Source organism: Megascapheus bottae, chromosome 20, assembly GCF_031878675.1.
Source record: "Megascapheus bottae isolate mThoBot1 chromosome 20, mThoBot2.hap1, whole genome shotgun sequence".
Taxonomy (NCBI): Eukaryota; Metazoa; Chordata; class Mammalia; order Rodentia; family Geomyidae; genus Megascapheus; species Megascapheus bottae.
In genome coordinates this window covers 6,671,204-6,694,915 of record NC_143528.1, presented here as the reverse complement: position 1 = coordinate 6,694,915, position 23,712 = coordinate 6,671,204, and the positions used below count along the sequence as shown (strand labels likewise).

At 38.4% G+C, this 23,712-nt stretch overlaps 1 protein-coding gene across 4 annotated transcripts in view; it reads left to right on the top strand.

Annotated features, from left to right (window-relative positions):
• The window catches only part of Unc5d (unc-5 netrin receptor D), a 559,209-nt gene that overhangs the window by 323,803 nt on the left and 211,694 nt on the right, over positions 1 to 23,712 (top strand). For all 4 annotated transcript variants that reach the window (XM_090353935.1, XM_090353934.1, XM_090353933.1 and 1 more), the window contains exon 3: positions 6,988 to 7,131. In XM_090353935.1, the coding sequence (XP_090210061.1) occupies positions 6,988 to 7,131 (144 nt within the window). The remainder of the gene's footprint in view (positions 1 to 6,987; positions 7,132 to 23,712) is intronic.

Here is a 23,712-nt window from a genome sequence, read left to right as displayed (position 1 = left end):
CCCCAAACACAACTGGCAAGCTGGTATTCAGGAAGAACCCAATCATTATTGAAAATATACAATAGAAATCTGCTATATTATCATGTTTGAATAAAGCAAAAGCCCAATTTTCGAACAAATCTGTCATTATAAACTTGTACAATTGTGAAAAGATAAAAGGGGATAATGCTATGAGCAGGTAACAGCTGGATCTTTATAGCATAAAATTTTACCACTTGATTGTGATTCATCCATACAGTATAGTATACATTTATTCTTTATGTTATCTACTGGGGATGATGTACATTGCTTGATAAACTCCCTGATCTCAGGTAATGGCCGGCTAACTGGAGGGATTTCAATGGTGATGAGTGTTGAAGCCAGTGAATGGGGAATAGTTGATCACGTTCTGTGTATGGCATAAAGGGAGTCATATGTGCAATGCTGGCCTCTCCCTCACCCTTCACTGTGCATTTCTGCCTGAAGTTCTTCTTGCCACAATCAGGAAATACTATCAACTTAATTTGCTTTCCTCTGCAGACACCTCTAATCTCTTGTGGGGAAAGAACTGGAAAGCTTGGGTGTATTCTCTGTTTCTGTACTTAAACCTGAAGGTTGTGAGTGCTTCTGAGGAAAGTGTGAAGTGCTTATTGTATTGGGAAACCAAAGAGTATTCATTAAGCAGAGTGTACATGTACATTCAAAGAATGACTACTTTTTTGTCAGAATATATTTTAACCTTGTTGCTAGGAGGAAAGCAAAAGACATTTAACCCTAATTAATCATCTGCCAGTAAAATGAAATATGGTTCTACCTTTTAATTATCTATATTTAATGTACTGTTTTCAGTGGTCTGTCAGCTTGAAGACATCAAACCTCCCTTAAGATATGGAGGTGCAGGACCATGACAATTTTCCCTGATATCTCATTTTTCCAATTAGAAAATACACGTAAGATTCATGTGTTCTCTTCAGAGTGTTAGAGCCTAGCTATAATCAGGCTATGTGGTGGATATTGTTAGAAGCTTCATATCCTAGACAGAATATGGTTCAACCACAGGAAATCGCTTCTGGTTCTGTGGGAAGTGTAGCGGCCATCTTGCTTGATCTTGCAGCCGCAGGTGCTGCTGCTGTCATAGCAACTACCACATTGTGTTGTCAGTGTAGGCAAAAGTGTCTTCCTTGTCACCTGGTAGCTTGTTGAGGGCAGTGAACCTCAGAGGTTGCTTGTCAGGGCTTCTCAACACTTATAATATCCAGGAACATACAAGGAATTCAATACACCTTTGTTTGTAACAAATGTGGTCGCAAACCTATGACTCTTTTCACTGTTATAGGACATGTAGCAAAATAATAATAAGAATTAGAAATAAGATGGGTGCCAGTAGATCAAGTCTGCAATTCTAGCTACTTAGGAGGCTGAGGCCTGAGGATTGAAGTTACAATCCAGACTGGGTAGGAAAGTCTATGAGTTCCTCATCTGCAATAAACAGCTCAGAAAAGGCCAGAAGTGCTGCTGTGGCTCCAGTGGTAGAGCACTAGCCTTGAGCAAAAAAGGTCAGGGGCCATGCCTAGGCCCTGAGTTTGAGCCCCAGTACTGGTAAAAATAAAAAGTAATATTAATTTATCATCAGCATGAATAAGATAATTGAAAAATAGCATTAATGACAGCAAAGGGTTGTACAAATAATTATAACTAATCGGTAATGATAATGCCAATATACAGTCACCTTAGCATATTTTCTATCCTGTCATTCTAGACAAGTAAGAGATAAATAAAACACATGGCATTATGCAACTGGCTGATTCATTTCTTCCAGTTGAAAGGCTTGTTTTCTGTCTGCTCAGCACAAAGGAGTAAGGAGAAGCCCATTGGAGTTCAAACCAAGCATCCATAGGGTTGAATCATCATAACCTTCCTATTTACAGGAAGGCTGAATTTGTTTTTCTCTCAAAGAAGAGAGCAAATCCATATGTTATCCATGCTTTCCTGATGGAGTGTTTCTTTGGAGCTTTATGGATAGAGACTGGAATAATCTTTCAATCAGTCCCTAATTATGAGCATTACAATAGTAAAAGTGAGGCAGAGCATAGTTGAAACACTGGACTAATAAGAGACTGAGGGAACTATTATCTCCAAACTACTGTGCTATTCCCCTGCTGCTTCTGTGTGCTACAGAAAACATCTTGCAGGACAAGGGCAAGTGCATTTCCTTCTGGAATGTAGCTATTAAGGTTATCAAGCTGACCCAGGCACCAGTGGCTTACATCTGTAATCCTAGCTACTCAGAAGGCTGAGATCTGAGGACTGCGGTTCAAAACCAGCCCAGGCTGGTCTCATGGTAGTCCATGAGACTCTTGTCTCTAATTAATCATCAGAAAACCTGAAGTGCTGCTGTGGCTCAAGAGTTCTAGCTTTGAGCTGAGAGGCTCAGGGACAGTACCTGGGCCCAGAGTTCTAGCCCTGCAATCAACAGAAATAAATAAATAAATAAATAAAATAAAGCTGAGCCTCCTAATAGGGAGAACATCCAGGTAATTGAAGATGGTAAAACTGAGACAGAGGGGAAATATCAAATCTATCCCCAAGCTCTCATCCGTTGCTAGATGTATTTGAGAATTGGCCGACAAGAAAAATCACACCAGGAACTACCCTAGGCCTTGTGGAACTGATAATGAGCAGGAGATAAAAGGTACAGGGACAGATGTGAGTAGACACTGGGCTGGCATTGGCATGGTACTGAATGTTAATTATGGTTCCAGAATTCTTTATGTTCTACACAGCAGGTTGGAATCATCTACTAGGATGTGTGGTCCTTGTATTTTAAACCAGACGAGAAATAAATAATGTTCATTCTTTATTTCCTTTGCATTTCTTTCCTCTTTACTTGCACATTTCTCTTTCCAAAAGTGTAAAGCCTCTACCTTCAATTAATTTGAAAATTCTCGAAGTTTGGTCTCCCAACAGGATTAGACCTGCTAAGAGTAACTAGTGTTTTCTATCTGATAAATAAGGAGGTTACAGCAATAACTGCTGTCAGCATTTTTCTCATTTAAACAAATAAAGCTGACAAATGATGAAGTTCTGTGCTGCTCTGTTATGTTTAGTACATGCAGAGCAATTATTCATCTGCTGCCAACATTAGTCTATCTACAACTAAACCATCCACCAGCTTAGAAAGCTTATTAGCATATCAGTACCATAGTCATATTTTTATATTCTGGAAGACTCTACTCCATAACAAAGGCTGATGGGTATAATTTGGACTATAATTTAAAGGGTTGGACTTTTCCATGCTGATTAGAGTTATACAAGTTTCTCGGTACAGTGCTACTCTTATTTATGAAATGCACCTTTTATTTTCCTGGTATTTTTGAACCACTATAGCATTTATTTTTATGAGCAAGTTTTTGCCACCCTTGGAGAAAAAAGGGAATAGAGAGCTATCTCTGTGTACAACTCTGGTGGGTGTACTTGCATGGAGGAAAAGATGATGGGAAACTCTATTAAGTGAAATCCTCAAATAGAGCTGTTTTTCTTGCATGTTTCTAGTTTGTGAATGTATATACATTACAGATATACATATGCATGCACATATGTAAATATGTGTGTATAACAAGAGAAGTGAAGATTTGAGAAATAGCATACTGGTTTTTTAAATGTTTCCTTATTAAACTAGAGCGAATTTGGTTTTATAGGAGAATGTAGATACAGATATTTAAGATCCTTCTAAAATAGGAAGTTTGACAGAAACCAAAGAACTCATGTTAGAAGGTGGTTTAATCAAGAAAGGCAGTGCATTTTAAACTGTATACTAATGCCACTCGACCCATCATCTTTGATACTCCTGATATAAAATATGTACTGGAAGCACTGGTTTACATCAGCTTTTCTGAGCAAACTCGTATGGAGAACTTTTTACAATACACTAATAATTGTTTCAATGTTGAAATTATGAGGTCAGAATTTTCTTTCCTACTATAGTTCTTCTGAAAGAGATGAAGCAAACAATGAAAGGGATGGGTTGTGCTTGGTTCTACTTTGTTGATTTTGATTTCCAAAGCAAATTTGCAGCACTCCTTGTGCGATAATCACATTTTCTAGTTTCCTGTTGATCTTATGAGGATGCCATCCTCAGGGATGCTACTTTCCAGAGTATGTTATGTGAGATATTTCTTGACTTTCATATACAAACCAACCAACACATAGTCTACATACCTTCCTCATGCAATTTCTCTATTCCAACCCACTTGTCTTCTCCCTTAACCTCAGTACTAGGCAGATAACTAGGGTTGCCCCAGCACCCACCGACAGCATGAAAACCAGCCAATCCTCAGCCTGTCTACTCAGCCTTTTCAGGTGTCCTTCATGAGAACCAGCATGGAAAGGCACCTATCTACATTCTTTGTGCCTCTTGGCCTCCTACCTACCCTGAACATCTTCCTATTTCTATGTATCAGTAGGTGTGAGCTTCTTCCACCATGACAGTGAGTTTCATGTCTACATGCCTCCATGTCTGCAAGTCATCATACTGATTAAAGTAGATCTTGGCTTAGTACTTGTGGATCATGCTTTTAATTCTAGCTACAGAAGAGGCAAAGCTCTGAGGATTATGGTTCAGAATCAACCAGGGCAGGGAAGTCTGCGTGACTCGTATCTCCAATGAATTACTAAAAAGCTTGAAGTGGAGCTGTGGTACAAGTGGTAGAGTGCTAGCCTTAAGCAAACCCATCTCAGGGACAGCACGTAGGCCCTGAGTTCAAGGCTCATTTTGGGCATAAACTAATCAATGATCAATCAATTTTGGATGTGGCAGAAACACAATTCTGCTGTTATTTGGTCATAACAATTTGGAGATTTAGATGTGGGCGCTCCTTGATTTCTTCTTTGGATATGACAAGTCTGAGCCATTTTTTGAGATGGCTACATTTGTGACCTAAAAGAAATTGATAGCCTAGATGGACGTACAGGATGGAGAAAATAAGAAAGTGGATATGTCTAATCTATTCTCTTGGTTTTTTTCTTTACAATGCTATCTCTCATCACATCGTATTAATTACAGACTATTGGTTGGTGGAAATTATAGTTCCCATGCCTGAACAATCGTATACCTGAATTATATTCTTTAAATCCTGCTATGACCACGCCCAAATTCTGGTTGTCCCAGAATCACTAGCTCATTTTGTGTAAGCTGATTTTGTCCCTCCAGAATTTGTCTTGATGTGAAAAGCAAAGGCATATTTAAAACGTTCACCTGTTTCATCACTATCAATTCCACAATTAAGAATAAAATAGGCTGGGCATGGTGGCTCATGATTGTAATCCTAGCTACTCAGAAGGTTGAGCTCTGAGGATAACTATTCAAAGCCAGCCCAGGCACTAAAGTTCGTGAGATGCTCATCTCCAAATAACCACCAGAAAACCAGAGGTGGTGTTGTGGCTCAAGCGGTGCGGGTGGTAGCTCTTCAGCTCAAGGACATCACCGAGGCTAGATTTCAAGCCCCATGACCAAAAAACAAACAAACAAACAAAACAAGAATAAGTAAGGCAGAGGATAGTATTGAATTATGGAAAGACACTGGTATTTATAATGCTAATTTTGGTGTAGCAATCAGGGAAAAACGCCACATGCTCCACTTACACACTCTGTGTGGACCCAAATATCTAAGGCATATTTTTCTTATCTGCAACCTAGCATTACAACAACACACATTGGCAATGTGCAATGTGAGAAGGTAATAATGAAGACGTTCAGGTATATCACAACACTGAGCACTGGAGTAGATGCAGTAAGTGAGAGTTTCCTTTGGCTTCCACACAGCCATCACACAGGGCACTGTGACAGTGTCTGCTGTGCTTGGAGAACACACCAAATACCAAGGTCTCTTCCCTGTTTGTGATGACTTAACTGTTTTGTCTAATGAGGAGTGTCCTCTTTGTTCCAGTGACTCCATGAAAGGTAACTGATTTTCCCAAAGACCTGATGGTTCTTGATCAGAGGTAGGAAAGTATTTTCATTTTGTAGTTAGAAGCCCAGGAGTATATTTTTAGGAGGAGAATGAAAAGTTGCACAAAGCAATTCAAAGATTATAGTTAAAATATCTCCATCCAAGTCCAGACATGTATCTTTCATGTTTGCTTGTTATTTTGTTTTTCTGACATAAAATCCCTTTTTCCTATGCTTACACCATTGCAACAGGGATTCTCCTGAGTTCATTCTACTTTTCTGCTTCTGCTTTTCAACTTTTTTTTTTTTTGATTGGTCATGGGGCTGGAACTCTGGGCCTGCGTAGTGGGCACTGTCCCTGAGCTTTTCAGCTGAAGGCTAATACTCTACTCCTTGAGCCACAACATCACTTCTGGTTTCTGATAGTTAAATGGAAGTCAGAGCCTTGTGGACATATGATCCTCAGATCTCAGACTCCTGAGTAGTCAATCTTTTTTAAATTTTTGTTTAAGTCTCATTGACTTTGTTGTATTAAACTATTGATACTGATATTTTGGCTTTTTCTTGAGTCACAGTCTATTCACCCTAACTCCACACAGTCCTATTCTTTTTCTTTTCCTAAAGCACACTGGGATAGTATCCTTTCCTGTGCTACCAAACCCTAAATAGGGGCATGTAGATCAACCCGAATCTGCCTCTGAGGTTGGTATATTGCGGCCTCTTTTGCATCTAGAATTTCAGCGATTCACTTAAACACTATACACCTCACCATATGTTTTACACAAAACAAGACAAAGATAAAGCACCCAGGCAATCTACAAGGAAACCACTCTATTGCATTGGAGCCGATTTGGTTGGTAATACTTGACAAGCGGCTTTCCAGCTTTCTTGGCTGGTGGAATTTAATTAGCAGTCATATATTATCGTCAAGGTAATTAGAACATTGCCTTGATTAAAAAACAGAATAGTTAATTAAAGAAGAAAAAGTGTTGGCTAACCTGGACTTGATGTTTCTGAAATCCAGAGGCCCCCAAATGATTTTTCTCTCTCTCCCTCCTCAGGCTTGAAGGTCCGGGAGGTGTTCATCAATGTCACCAGGCAACAGGTAGAGGACTTCCATGGGCCAGAGGACTACTGGTGCCAGTGTGTGGCATGGAGCCACCTGGGAACCTCCAAGAGCAGAAAGGCCTCTGTGCGCATTGCCTGTAAGTACATGGAGGCTGGGGGGTTGGTGGGGGAGATGCAGCTAGAAACTGGAAAATCTCTCCTATCTCCACACCATTTACTCTATTAAAACTGTAGTTTAAATGTGGGATCATTTCCTCCGGAGGACAATCAGCAAATCAGTCTGGCTCAGAGATTCTGCCTAGCCTGTCAGGATGCAGGTGTCTTGACAATGCCAGGCAAAGATGTTCCTGGGAACAAAAACCCCACACATGGATTTTGCTATTCTCATCAGTGACAAAGTTCAGGGTGAAAAGGTGAGGCGCTCAGAGAGGAAGGGGAGAGGAGATGGATGACTCTTTACTGTATCTGCCTGAAAATCTGCAAAAATAAGGCTTGAAGGTAGTTTTGTAGCCTACTGTTCAATTTCTTTTCTCTGAATCTTAAACCATGGAAGCGGGTTGTAAAATTGCATTTGTTTGACCCAAAAAGGGCTAGGGGAAAAATATTGAAGAAAAGAAGAAAATAGGTTTTTGAGAGAGTCCGAGATGTCTTTATCATATTTCAGCATCCGTGTTTTTATAATGCAAACCAGATTTATAAATGCACTAACTTCTCCTCCTTTAAAATGTCATTCTACCATTTCCAATTTCCCACCTCCATGGATCCTCCATAAAGCTCCTGTGCATGCTCAGGAGTGGAAAGGCTCCTGCAGAAGAAGCTGAAGAGGAGGAAGGCAATGATGGTTATTGTTGTTTTATTCAAATATCATCTTTTGAGAGTGCCATAAAAAAATACGGGACAAGAGGGATTTATTTGTGGACTAGAGGAATTCTTCATAGATGTTGATAGTTTAGGGATTAAGAATTGGAGTGAATTGCTATTTGCAGAGACGTTTACGTTTCCTGGGAAATGAAATCTTCCTGGTAAACTATGCATTTCACCTTCATGATGCTGGTGATTTGAGAGGCCTCCTCTAGATGTTAGGTGTGGCCTCATAACGCAGAGAAAACCAGTCACTTAATAAGCTGTGTTTGTGATATGAGAGCCAGGGGAAATATCGCTCCTGTAGTTGTTTAGTTAATTAATTTTTGATAACTAACATTTTATGACATTAAAGTAGTGGTCAGCCAAGAAAGGGATCTGTTTGCATTATTTTTTCCATAATTAATCTTTTCCTGTGCTTTTTGGACGGCCGTGTTCAGGCCAGCCAGAGCATTTCACCCTATCTTCTGGGCTCTGTCCAAACCTAAAAGAGGAAAAGCTGCATGAGGGGTTTAAGCCCCGTCCTTTCAATTCTTACATCTCAGGCTCACTTCCCTTCTACTTTTCCCTCACTTCTCTGAGGCCTACATGCCCTATTCTTTAAATCATTTTGAATAACATACTCCTCCTGTTCATTTGCCTCTCGTATGTTCTACCTCCTTCTTTCCTGTCTTAATTTCTGATTCACCTTGCCTACTAGAAAGCTCCCCATTTATATTTATTTTTTTTTATTATTGGGACAATGTATTCAGATGTTAACATTTACATTCACCGGGTAGTAGGCGCATTACTTCTCACACATTGATACCCTTTCTCATGTTTTTGTCCCCATTTGCTTCCCTCCCCCTCATCTTTTTCCCCTCTCTTCCCTTTCCTATTTCAAATAAAAAATAAACATATATACAATGTACCAGGTAACAAGGTCAGATACAGTAACAATATGAGGTTAACCAAAGCTCAACAAAAGAGATGAGAAATAACATAGCGCATTAAGAACAACAATCACACAAGATAAGGCCCTTGTTTCCATATCTTAGGGATCCTTTCATTTAGTTTCATCCTATGTGACCTTATGTACCTAGAATTTAAAGCTCTCCATTTTAGCAAAGAATGACAAAAATCCACTTTTCTTAATTTCCCAGAACTCTGACTCTACACCTTAGCCTGTATCCTTGCAGAATCTTTGATGTTTTATTATGTTTGTCACCCTTGACTTATTCACACAATCTTTGCCCCTGCCATCACAAGTTTTACACATGTATTGGCACCATAGCAAAGAGTCCAGACTCTCGAGGCCAGTTGATTTCATTTCTACCTTACTACTTCTTAGTTGTGTGTTAGTGGACAGAGAATATTTTTTATACTTAATGTCTTCATCAATGAATAAGTGCCCATGTCATGGAATTATTGTGTGAGTGAGAGGAAGTGACAACTGTCCCATGTCTAACACTGTACCTGACACTGAGTTGCCACTTTTTCACTGTCTGACTGATGCTTTGTGATGCATTTTGTCTTCTGTAGCAACAACATCTATTTCTTGTGCCTTTGTTAATTCTTGCTGACGCTAATGGATCTGAATGGAGTATTTTAGTATTTTAATAATTTTCCTACAGATTGTAATATATTGAGATTTATAAAAATTTTCTCTAAGTTAACCGTAATAGCGCCATTCTAAGCATGATAGAATCAAAGAATTCTTATTCCATCATTTCCTAACTTTTCACAGATTCATGAGATACTTCCATGGAAATAGTCTTGCTAAACTTTCCAGAGATTAGAAAAACTCATATATGATATATACATTTGTATATAATAAAGATGTGATATTTTCCACTAAATAGTATCTAAACATCACTGAAGTCTTGATGAAGCAATTTATTTAATGTATTCTCTATTAGTGTTTTTATATTCATTCCCATGTAGAAAGTGAGAGGTTATTTAATTTATTTAAAATTACCTATGCAAGTCAAGACATGATTTGTCATTAAATATTGCATTGACTTGGAGACCAGTGTACATTAAAATGTAAATTGAATTTAACTAGTATAATGGTTATCAAAAGTATGAGGGAAGGGCTGCCTTTAGGGCCTTCCTTAGAATTTTTTTTATTTCTATAAGCAAAAATTGTACTCTCCAAAAAACAATTTTCATGTTTTATTAGCATACAAGACAAGGTTCTGGCCATTATTTGCAAGTGCTTCTCAGAAAATAACACATTACACGTAAGAAGAATCTTTACTCCTCCAAAATAAAAGACAAATTAGATGTAATTGTCACTGTGTTTCTTCCTTGTAAAATTGGTTTTTGTAAGTACTAGAGACAATACATGAATGTAGTTTATTACTCTAGTGACAGGCATCTTGAGGGGACTTTGCATAATTAATATCATTTTATATTACTCATTAAGTTGTTCTAATTCAACATCAAAAGTGCTTATGCTCTCCTCATGTAGCCAATGATCCATTGAGAATTTGGCAACTTAAAAATTGTATTAGGAAAAATCTCCAGGGCAATACACCCTTGAGGATGTATTGATGGGACAGTACTGAATATAATAAGTTAGAAATCACATAAGGGTTAATTTTGATCAAGATGAATTGTCCTCATAAATTGACAAGTTGAAATAAAACCTCTTTGTACAATTCTGTAAAGATAACTTAAAAAGCAGGGCTGGGAGCATAGGCTAGTGGTAGGGTGCTCACCTTGCAAGCACAAAGCCCTGGGTTCGATTCCTCAGTACCACATACATAGAAAAAACTGGAAGTGGTGTTGTGGCTTCAGTGGCAGAACACTAGCCTTGAGCAAAAATTGTCCAAGGACAGTGCCTAGGCCCTGAGTTCAATCTCCATGACTGGCAAAAAAAAGGAAAGCAATATTCTATTTAAACGAAAACAGTATATACAAATTTATACTGTTTTTATAATTCATATGCTCATTAGCCATTTACGTGGTAAGGTACATAGTTCCATTTTCAAAGTACAGGCTTCTAGAACAGTCTTACCGGATCAGACTCTGGAAGAAAGAAACTAAGTTTACATCAAGTCAAATAAATGATTATGCATACAGGGTACTTTGGATTTCTTACCTACAACAAATATCCTCCAAAATTCAAAGGGTCCAAATGAGATGAAGGATGATCCTAATAAAATACTGGGTATGCAGTTAAATCAGTCTATTCCAAGGTCTATAAAACTATAGACTTTAGTCTGGGCACATTGAGTAAATAGTCCCTAGAAAACTTTTTTGAAGTACTGGTTGGGAAATATTGATTTAATCCACTTTATAAGCCTTTCTCATTTAATGTGTTCATAATGGTTAGACCAAAAGGCACCAAGCTGATGGCAGATCTGGAACCTGATCTGTCCTTTCAACCGCATTCCCCCTGAGTGTTCTTACAGTACTAGCCTTATGGATTCTTCTCAATTAAATGAGAACTACAATAGAAAAGCCCATAGGCATTTGAGTATTTCCCTGAGGAAAGTGGTGAATGCTTTCCATTCTCATTTCATTTATGAGTATTCCTTCTCCTGAACAAGTTCTAATGTACACACACACACACACACACACACACACACAATCACACACACACACACACACACACACACACACACACACACACACACACACACTTCTTTTAGGCGCCTAAGTACCCATCATCTTAAACTCTTAAGCTATTGTTTTTCTCTCAAACACTTCTAAAATGTTGTCTGCCTGTCCAGCAACCTGGGACATCAAATGGCTGAGTCCTAGTTTCCCATGTGATTTTATAAAGGTGAAAATAAATAACTAAGAGCAACTTACCTTTACCCCCACTAAGATGGCAGAGCTGTGTCTCCAGGGCAGAACGACAACACACCTTCCTGTGTCCATTTGGTCCAACTGAGTTGGAAGGAGATGGCACACAGTGGTATCTGGATGAGTGTCAGAATCAGGAATATTCAATCATTTGTACTTGTTTATTTTCATGGGCAAACAGATTACCTCCTTGTTTTATCACTCATTTTTCTTTCTCTTTTTCTCCTGCTTATGAAAGGTTGTGCTGGTGTCATTAACTCTTGTCCCTGCAAAACCTTCTTGATGGTTGAGTCTTCCCGTTAATTTGGGAGTTGGGACTGGGAAATAAAAGAAACATTTATGTGTTATAGTCAAGCCTGTTACTGCAAGTTGACCATGTGGAAGAAAACATTGTAGGAAACCACTATGCTTTGTTGGTATTTTTGTTAAAAAACTATGAAAGTTGATATGTACCAAATAAAATTTAAATATGCTGCTTATTTGAGATGCTTTCAAAAATATCTATGCATAAAGCCAAGAATGAATGAAGAAACTAGAAGAGAATCTCATTTAAAAGCTGCAAATTTCTCTACTTTTACATGGGCACAGTAAAATTAAAACTGTTTTCTTTTTTATGTGTGGAATTTATATACATACATACCACGTGTGGATATATGTATATGTACATGTGCCACCCCTAAAAGGAAAACAAAGTATATTATATATTTTATATCATATATACATACTCTATTATATATGTACTTATATACATATTTGTATAAATTTTATATCATATGTACATATTATATTATATATGTATTTATATATGTATATATACATCTGCATATATGCATACATGTGTATATATACATATAGTCAAGAAAGGAAGATATTCAATTAAGTCTCCATTATATATCTGTTTCATGCCTTTGGTAGTTCCATTTGTCAATAACTGCCAATGGTCTTCCTTCATCTACTTACAAAACTATACAGAAAAATAAAAGTAGAGGCTGGGAGTTTGCCCTAGTGGTAGAATGCTTGCTTATCATGCACAAAAACCCGGATTTGAATTTGATTCCTCAGTACCATATACATAGAAAAAGCTGGAAGTGGTACTGTTGTTCAAGTGGTAGAGCTCTAGCCTTGAGAAAGCTCAAGGACAGTGCTCAGGCCCCAGGACTGGCAAAGAAAAACAACAACAACAACAAAAATAAATAAATGTAGATATATCTGCCTGATATTCAGAATCAGCCTTAACCTACGTTTATCCTTTACCCAATGACAGCCTGAAAACTGTTCTGTGCTGTACATGAGTGACATGGATTAATTCTGGTATATGAAACTTGCTTTCCTTTTCTTGTTTTGCCTCTATTCTTCTTACCCCTATAAAACTTTCTCTTCCTGTCTAATGCCTAATTGCCTAAATCCAAATCCCATGTTGGAGTCTTTAAAACACCTAGTGTACATGTCTACTAACCCTGTTAGCAGCTTCACATACTAACCCAGCCTTGACAAGGCATCTCTGCAGCTTCCACAACTCCAAATCCCATGAAATCTAAGTATCCATCCTTGAGGTTTCATAGCATATTCTTATGCTTCTCCCACAATCTGGATAAAATTTAAGCAGTATCATACTCACTTTGAAGTTAGTTATAGATTTATTTCTCTTGTTCAATTGTAAAATGCTGCAAGATTCACCTTATTCTATCTTGACTTCTGAGTCTAATATAGACCTGATATATCACCTTTGTATTATAAATACATGACTGGTGGGAAAGCAGCTGCCCCCCCCAGCCATGTATATAGGCTGTAGTTCCAAAAGTGGGCATTTTTTAGGCACAGAGCACAGCTCAGAATAAGCCCTTGGCCACCATGTCTGCCTGCTCTGCTCTAATCTTTTCCTTTGAGAACCTAGAACATATTCTCAGGTATAGAAATCTGTGAAAACACCAATCCTCATATCCTCATAAATAGTACAAATTGCAAAAAATTGAAACCCTACTTTCCCTTTCCATAAAGGACTATGGCAAAGTCAAAGATATTTTCTGTGGCCAAAGATCAGTCTTTCCTATAGTTTGAAGTTAATTTATAGGAATGTTATTGAAAAGTAGAAAACTTGGCTTCTGGATAAAGTTATATCTCTAAAAGAAGATGCAATCTGGATCTGCATCCAACTAAAGGCATGTAGGAATTGTTTCTAGCCAAGTCGAGTTCTTGCAGGTATTCAGTTTGCCCAAAAGTGACAAGTCTGAGAATATGCTCAAGCCTACTGCAAAGTAAAAAATATGTGGCCTCTAGTCCAAAGATTAAGAAATTTAATCCATGAACAGCAGGCTATTAAATAAGGCATAAGACTTTATGTGTAACTTTATGAACATACATATGGTATTTCAGAGAAATCCACTCACATAATGTAATCTTTATATAATAAGAAAATCATAGGCTAGAATTCCAATGTCTCAAAACACACTGAAATTGTCTCATGCAAAACTGATAAGAAAATTCTGTCTGTTCAAAAGCCAGAGGCATCCTAACAGGAGCTAAATTTAAGGTGGTCTATTTGAAGTAGTGTTTACAGGGATGCAGTCTGGCAGTGATTGGAGAAGAAATTACTGCATCAGATGTATAGGTGAGATATACACAAATCATTTGATTTTAATTCAGGCTTTCAGAATAGTTGCAATGTAATAGAAAAATTCCTTTAAGCCCTTCACTGAGAGCTTCATATGTTAACATTTTATTACATTTACTTTAACATTAAGGCTCTTTCTCTGTTTACCTGTGCAGTCATACCCATTTAATGATGGCATACATCCTGACAACTGCATCAGGAGGCAATTTTAGATTTCCACAGACCTAGTTGATATAGATCTGGCACTTTATGTAACCTCGTGATGCAGTCAGGAGATGTGGTAGACAAGAGATGCAATAGGCTGCTAGCCTAATCAGGTATACTATTATACAGTAAAATTTTAGGAGTGTATCTTACCAATATAATAAATATATGAGAGGAAATAAATAAGCCAGTACTTGTCATCTATGAACATTATCAAGTAATTACATAATTAATTGTATATGCTTTATGAGTTTATGTCTAGCAGAGCAATAGTTTTATTGATGTGGGCATCTTAACAAATATCTGAATATTGCATGGAACTATAGTGTTATAGCTGATGTAATGTCACTAATCAATAGAAATTTTTCCATATAATTAGATTACCATGTAGAATGCATACACAATTTTTGGTCTAATTGTACAGAGAACATGACTTTATGGGTATTTGTATATAGACAGTTGTACACACAGTTTGTGTCTGAATGATGTTGTATGATATGACAGCCATTTCCCTTAAAAAAACCACCTTGATTATATTTTTGAAAACAAGGCTGTTTTCTGACAGAGATCTAGCATAAGTGCCAATAATTAGTACTGACATCATACTGTTCTCCGATATAAAAGTCTTGTTCATACTTTTTGAATGATCCAGATATGTCTTTAGTAATAAACAAAAATCCTCATTCATGTGTATAGTGGTTAATTTTCATTGTCAGCCTCACTGGTTTTGGAGAAATCTATGGGATTAAGTTAAATGTGTCTATGGGCAGGTTCTTGATAGTGTTGCTTGAGACACAGCATGTGGGCCATGACTTAATAGACTAATCTTTTGATAGATTATTAATCTGATGCTATAGGTGGAAGGTGATGAACAAGGAGGTACGGCCTAGTTCAAGGAAATAGGTCACAGAGATAGGTTCTTAGAAGCTACATCTTGCCTTGACCCCTTCTTGCATTTCTTCTTTCTTCTTTGTCCCTGCCTTGAAATGCGTAGCTCTGCTCTTTCACAGCTCCTGTTGTAAAGACAACCACATGTGACCAAACAGCCATAAAACAAACCCTCTAAACCTGTGATAATTCCTCCCTTTAAGTTATGCCAGCCTCTCTGTCCTATCATCTATGAAAGCTCCCTAGAACAGTGTGTGACCTTCACTTCTGCGGTCTCTTGTGCTTCCTTTTGTCTGGATAATTCCTTGGTCTATCTTTTGTCATTTGTGATTTTGACATTTGAAGAGTAAAGGTCAGTTATTTTGTATAATGTCACTCAATGTAAATATGTAATAAAGAAATGGCAGCTACCCTAGAAGAAGGAGAGGTTCCTTCAGCCAGATCTGGGATAATTTGATATCCAATTAAATGATACTAAAGGATTCTAACTCATTAAATAAGAATGTGCACTGAGATTTTTGCCAGATACTTTAAAAAGGTATGGGTGAATATAAACAAGAGGGGGAAGGTTCTTCTGTATTTTAGAACAAAGGTATTTGTTATAATATCAATTCAGAGAAATAGCACATGGAGGCTCAAATTAGGGGTTAAAAGCTGCAGGAGTAGCAGGATGTTAACATCTCAGCCCAGCTACCTACAAGATACATTCATAAATACATATATCATATATACAGTTATAAAGAAGGTACCAGTAATTTAAATGATCACGTAATCAGTTAGCACGCCTAGCAATGGGAAAATCAAGAGTGTGTATCCTCAGGTGACAAACCCAGAAATTTAATCAGATCAGTGTTATTTCTTCTTTAAAAAAGTAGTCTGTACTAACAATGAAGCCCTATATTGACCTACAACGAGGATCATGTTATGTTACTGAAGCAAAAAGGAGGGAACTCTGGGGCCTCTATAGGAAACCAGCTGCATGTGCAGATTGAGTGTCCCATTTCCAGAGTGCTTGGGGCAAGAACAGTTTCAGAGTTATGAATTTTTCTGATGTTGGAATGCTTGCATACTTTACTTAGTCGAGCATACTTAATAAAAATATTCAAAATTCAAAATTTTTAAGTGTCAAAATTTTAAGTTCTATTATTAGAGATATTTAATCTGTACTTGTGTGGTGAATAAGAAACCAAATGTGAGGAGATGACACCACCAGAAAGAGGAAAGTTGGGCAATGATTAACCCTCACCCTAACCCTAACCTAAGAGTCCACATTCCTCCACAATGAATACGTGTAATTTGGAGTGAATAAAGTGTCATATATAGGGCTGTAGACAGGTCAATTTTGAATCTCCTCCTCTTCCCATTCAAAGAGCAAGATCAAGGATGCAGAAGAGATTAATATAATATTAGTGTACTGATGGGTTCTGATCTTTTATAGGGAGGGTATAAGAAGAATAAACAGAAAATTTAGGGAAAATTAGCAAGACTTTGTAACTGTTGAATAGTATAGCTAAGAACAAAAAGTTTTTCATGACTCCTTTAGTTTGGGGGCTTTCTGTGAATCTGGCTTAAGTGGTTGAATTGATAGTGATTCCCTGTGGTATGGTTATGAATAGAATAGATGAGACTGGGAAACAAGATGATAAATTCACTTGTGATGAGATTTTGTGAAAATATGCATGACTGTTGAATAGCCAATGGGTTCTTTTTTATCATACAGTTGTATTTATGATCCTAAAGCCCAGAGATATGAGTTTCAAAATACCGAGTTGACAGTCATTGGTAACAAGTTATTGGTCATTAGGTTAGTTGCTCTCTATCAAGATGAGACATTCAAGCTTTTTCAGGATACCTGAGTTTTTTTTATACTTGTTCTCTACCTGAGTCCTGGATACAGATGCTGATAAGTACTTGAAGGAACGCAAGGGCTCAGTGAAATCTCATAACTAGGAATGGAACAGAGAGATTAGAGGAGCACATGAAAAATGCACATGGAAGCCAGCGCAGGAGAGATGAGTGGAAATAAATGGTCAATGTGCGTAAACAATTAGGATGAGAAGTGAGAAGTATCCATTTTTGACCGAGGGAAGTAATGTAATGGAAGAGGTGATGAAAGCAAGATTATTGTGGATCCACTAATCAATAGGGGATGAGAAAGGAGTTATAGATACATCTTTCCAAAATCTCAACTGAAGAGCAAAGAGCTGGAGCAGTAGTTAACCATTTCAGGACAGATTGGTGACTGAATGCAAGCACAGAGAACAGATGAAGTTTAAAAAAAAAAAAGGAAGGAGCTGGATGTGAGCTCTAGGCCCAACGCAATCTCTTTGCATAGATTCCAAAAACCTCCAGCATAAGTGTAAGTTTTAGTATTTCTTCAGGTTGGAACTCAAAGATCAAGGTCACTGAGTCTCTCTGTTTAATACCTTAAAAATCCTTACACCTGAAAAGCATAGGATGGGGTAACAATGTCCAATAAGAAATGTTCTCACTATCTTATTGTAATTGTAACCCCTCTGCTCATTACTCTAACAATAAAATAAAATTAAAAAAATATTTTACCCCTAGGAGGAGGATGTAGGAATGCTTCTGTGATATTACTGTCTTCTGAGTTTTCTCTGCTTACCTGCTACAAGTACATTTCTGTAATAGTGTATTATAGAACATTTTCTTTTCATTTCTTTTTTTTTTTTTACCAGTCCTGGGCTTGAGCTCAGGGCCTGAGCACTGTCCTTGCACTTTCTCAAGGCTAGAGCTCTACTACTTGAGCCTCAGCACCACTTCTGGCTTTTTTCTATGTATGTGGTATTGAGGAATTAAACCCGGGTCTTCGGGCATGCTAGGCAAGCACTCTAACACTAGGCCAAACTCTCAGCCCTCTCTTTTCATTTCTATACAGCACAGAATCCGTATCTTTCTGCTATAGGCTTTTCCCTCCTCAATACACAAGTCCTCCTCTCTGTACTGATTACACTCAGGCGCGGCATTTTACTTTCTCTACTAGCTTCTTGACCTATGTCCTGCATATCATATCTATTTGGCTATCTAGTAGCCATTTCAAGCTTAACATGCCTGCCCTCAACTCTTTTTTATAAACACTGTGCAAGTCTGTTGATCCCCTCCCAGTTTTTTCTCTTTTTTTTTTTTTCCTTTTCAGTAGTGTCCTCCAGAGCCCAGAAGAGACCTAAAGGCCCTCGTTGACTCCTCTTTGCTTCATTCACATCTCAGCCACCAATGACTCTGCCTGTACAATAGAGCTTGCATCTGTCCACTTCTCCCAGTTGGTACAATCATTGTTTTCTATGGTGTGCCTCCTCCTCACTGCCTCTACTCTGGCTGCCTTCAAATCCTTTCTGCACAGTCTCCCCTCCCCCATGATTACATTTGTTAAATGTAGGCTAGATGATCCCCTTTCCTCTGCTCAGCTTCTCCCAGTGGCTTTGCAAATGCCCTGTATTGGCTTCAAGGGAATTAGATAGCCCTTTCTTACTTTTGTTCCCTCTATTGCAGTACTTTCTCCTAATGCTGTAGACTTAGTGACTACTTTTCTTGATTCTGTTTCACAGTGTTTTATTACCACTCTCTTTTCCTGGAAAATATCCCCAGGCTCTTTCTTGTCAACACTTAATTTCACCTGCATTGTTTGATAGGGCCCTTATATGATTTAACATTAAATTCAGATTTGGTTCAGAAGTACTGACTAAAGTAATCATTCAGATCTTTCTTGGTCTGGAAAATGGGGTTGAAGAAAAGGAAATTCAGCTTGTCTTCCTTGCACTCAGGCCTTCTGTGGGCCAAACAAGAGGTGAGAGGCACTAAGTTATTAGTGGCATATTGCAGTGGGTATGTGCTCATGATACTGGCAGCATCTTGCCCTGATTGACCTTCCTGGCCTCAAGGAAACCTAGGGTGAAAGAAGAGGCAAAAAAAAACTAACAATGCAACTAGAAAATATATTTTCTTGCTGCTACAATGGCTTTCTTTTTTTTACTCTTTTCTCCCTTTTTCTTTTCCATTCCTCTACAGTCACTGTAATGAATTATAATGAGGTGACAAGCATTGAAAGCTTGAAGTTATTTTTAGGTCATTTCTTTTTAAACTCACTGGTAGTTCAGAGCCCTTTAATTTCCTGTGGAGGGTTGGAAGGTCACTGGGGAAAGTCAGGGATGATTCTTCACGTCTATGCTGTACTCAAACCTTTCTACCATCAACCATGGAGTTCATCTTGTACTGGAATGTTCTTCAGGATGCTCACCGGCATATGAGCTTCTGGTGAGAAATGTGAGTATAAACATCCAGATAGGGAATCCTGACAGTAGAGAGATGAGCAACAAAATTTTCCCCCATACTGTGTGGAACTGAAAAGCAGAGTATAGGCAGTAGTTTCTGGCACTGTAATCATTTCCTTCTTTTTCCCCCCTCTTATCAAAACACGTTGATTTGGCGGCTAAGTCTGCATTAACTTAAGACTGTTTCCCCCTCCCATTAGTATTACAAGAAATATGATACAATAAAAATGTAAGAGAAGGAATATATTGATATATTTTTATCAGTCATAGGAATTGGGGCTTGAACTCTGGGCCTGGGTGCTCTCCCTGAGCTCTTCAGCTCAAGGCCATTGTCTTACTCCTTGAGCTACAGCCCCACTTCTAGTGGTTAAATGGAGATAAGAGTCTCATGGTCTTTAGTGTCTGGGCTGGCTTTGAACCATGATCCTCGGATCTCAGACTCCCGAATAGCTAGGATTAGAGGCAGGAGCCACCGTGCCCAGCTTGTTATTGATAATATTTCCACATAGCATCCCATGGAACAGAACATAAAGATCCTAAATTTGTTATATTTCATGTGATTTGATTGCTTAAGAACCAGAACGCTCAAGATGCATTGTATTCAAACTGACATATTAAATTGAAACTTCTTTGTACAAATACTTAAAGAGAATAAAAGAGAATAGAAAATTTCTAGATTTTTCACCTTAAAATGTCATGACTTTTTAAGATTACCAAATTCTTCTCTGGAAGATGGCTCTGATCTGTCATTCAGCTCCAACTTTTGTACTTTTTGTATTAATACATCCAAGTCAATAATAATGAACACCTAACAAGTTCTCTCTGCATAATCTGAAAACAAAATACACCTCAAAAATCATTCCACAAGTGTCATTCCCTTGTACAGAGCAGCTCCCAAGCTGTTTCCTGAGTGACAAGGCACTGAGTGGCATCGCAGTCTCGAGGTCATGGAGAACACACCCGGGCAGGCCAACTCGGTGAGTTGACCCAGTAAGGATACTTGTTCAAACAAGATTGAAATGATCCTATACTCACACTGTCTTGCTTGTCTGAATGGTCATCTGAGAAGATCAGCAGTTGGAGGTGACAGCAGAAAACTAAGAAATAAAAATGTATACAGGTGACCATGCCCCTGAGATGCAGACCAAGTGGTCAGTGGAGGCCATTAGGACATCTTAGTGAGAGGGGATTGGTTGGGAGCAAAAGTTCCAGACACAGTGTGTGCTCAGAGTGATGGACCTCATCACAGGCTCTCCTCAGCCTCTAGTTTGCCCATGTCCATCTGTTAGTCTTCCTATCCTATATGTCGTAGGCACTTAATTTAGATAATTGAAACTGAGCACTAATGGTTCACACCTATAATCTTAGCTACTAAGTCTGAAATCTGAGGAGCGCAGTTCAAAGCCAGACCAAGCAAGAAAGTCATTGAGACTCTCATCTCCAATTAACCACCAAAAAAAGCCAGAAGTGAAGCTGTAAGTCAAATGGTAGAGTGCAAGACTGGACCACAAAAGCTTTTGGATGGTGGCCCAGGCCCTGAGTTCATGTCCCAGGACCCACAAAACTAATTTGCCTTACTCATGTTCAAAAATTGTCAACTTCCTATTTTGTATTCTTTTTGTTATGTTTTATTAGACTTTGAATTTAGAGTCTGAAACATGCTAGGCAGGTGTTTCATTGTGGAGCCGTACTGACTACTTTTTTCAGTTTATTTATTTTTTAGTTGTATGTTTGTTTGTTTGTTTGTTTATTTAGTTATTTAATATTTTGCCAGGCCTGGGGCATGAATTTAGGCCACTGAGCACCGTCTCTGAGATTTCTCAAGGCTAGCACCCTACCACTTAAACTACAGCACCATTTCTGGCTTCTGTGTATGTGGTACCAAAAAATCAAGCCCAGGACTTCGTGCATGGTAGGCGTGCATTCTATCACGAGGCCAAACTCCTGTCTTCTTTGACTGCATTTTATTCTCAGGGTAACATATAGAGGGGTTACAGTTACATTCATTCGGTAGTGGATACATTACTTCTTGATCACTGAAACCCTTTCTCATGTTTTTGTCCCACCTTTCCTCCCCTATCCCTTCCAATCTTCTTGTTCTTCTTCCCTTTTCTGTTTCAAAATCTATATACAATATACCAGGTAGCAAGGGCAGATACAGTAACATCATGAGATAACTGGCTATTTTTAAGATCTTAAGTAGATCTTTTGTATAGGCTTTGTATATTTATATACACTGCAGAATCTAGATCTCAACTGAGAAGGGGATCTTATAGTCTGGTGCTAGCCTCATTTTGATCCTTCCATTCTTACTCTTTCAATAAGCTGAGCATACAGATTTGAGCGACTGGTACTCAGCAAACTGATGGATTCTTAATACATGCACATATATATACATATTTTCTAATATTAATAGAGGCCAATAGGCCCAATGGCCTTTATTGCACCAAGTAACTTCATAGAGAACAGGTTAAATCAGTTCTCATAGCATATTTGGAAAACTGTAGCCTTTTCTGCCCACCAAAATGTGTCTTCACATTGGCAAATCCTTGGTACCACTAACGGATTGTGCCAGTTGAGGAGATGATGATGCCATACTGAACTGGTTATAAAACGGTGGATGGGTATCATCCATCTACAGGACCCCATGTATCAACTAGCTCTCATGCTTGCTCAGTAGCTGAGGCTACTCATTCCTTAGCATGGCAGGAAATGAGGAGTTCTGATGGCCATAAATCTAAGGCCAGAGATGGCACTTCTTTGCTAGTGCTGAAAAGTTTGTCTCAGCTGGAGTTTCTGTTGCAATTCCCGGGAATTTTAGGACAGAAGGTGTCACATCTACATCACTAGCATATAGGAATCTCCATATGGAATTGTGCCTTCGTGCTAGTTGTCACTGCAGGGGACAAGGCTGAAACGGATCTGGAAGATTTAAGACAAGGACATGCAATGAAAGATGGAGACAGCCTGATACCTATTTGAAATTTGCCAATTCCATAAATCTAAGCAAAGCACAAGGCTTTTCACCAGCCTGGCAGAGAAACGTATATTCTATGCCCAATACAGGGCATTGCCACAAAAAGCAAATTTTACCTGACAGGAAGCCTTTATATTCTTCCCTTTAGAACTGCAGTCAGTAACTTACTTCCCAGGCCATAACTATTTAGGGCTGGAGGAACGAGGTAGAACCAAGGGAAAGGCACTGGACCTTGACTTTCACTTTGCTGGTGGGCATCGGTTATGCATCAGAACCAGCCCTTTCATTGCAACAAATGATCTGTATTTTGGCTAAATTACAAACTCCTTTTATGTATGACAAATGTGGTTTGTTGCTCCTTCCGAAAAATACGGGTGGGAAAGATTCAAAGATGATTTGAATAACAGTGTAGATGGACGACTAATGGGACAGTCTTAACAAATGGCTATAGTTATGACTATTTAAAAAACATCTACGATTTTTCACTGGCTGATTTGGTTTGAATGAGTAAATTATTTTTATTTCATTGCATTAACTGCCAGAACATTGAATGAGCCGATAACTCCCTGGTGTTACCGAGCTGCAAAGAACTATTATTCGGAATTGAATTTTTATTGATTTTCTTGTGCTACAATGACTTTTCTAACATAGTAGCATGAAAGGAAAATGAGAAAAAGGCCGAACAGGGCATAGGGTGAAGAAGGGGAGGTTACTGCTTCCTCGAGTCCAGCCTCACACATGCTACTTTGTGGCTACTAACTGTGGATGAGCCAATTTCTCATTGAGTGATTTACAGGTGAGCCATGTATCTGGCTTGCTCACCTCTCCAGCCTTTCTTCACTGGCTGTCTTTTTTGTCTTACCATCTTAGGCTTGTTGACATTCTGCCACACAACTAAAAAGGGTGACAAGGTGATTGAGTGAGGAAGTCAAGTAATGCATGGAATCATTCTGCTGATGAGAATCAGTGACCCTCCCTCACCCTGTCTCCCTTCCTTCCCCCCTCCTTTCTTCCCTCTCTACCTCCATCATCCTTTCTCTCATATCTCATATTCTCTCATGCTCACACACATACAAATACACATGCTCAATGT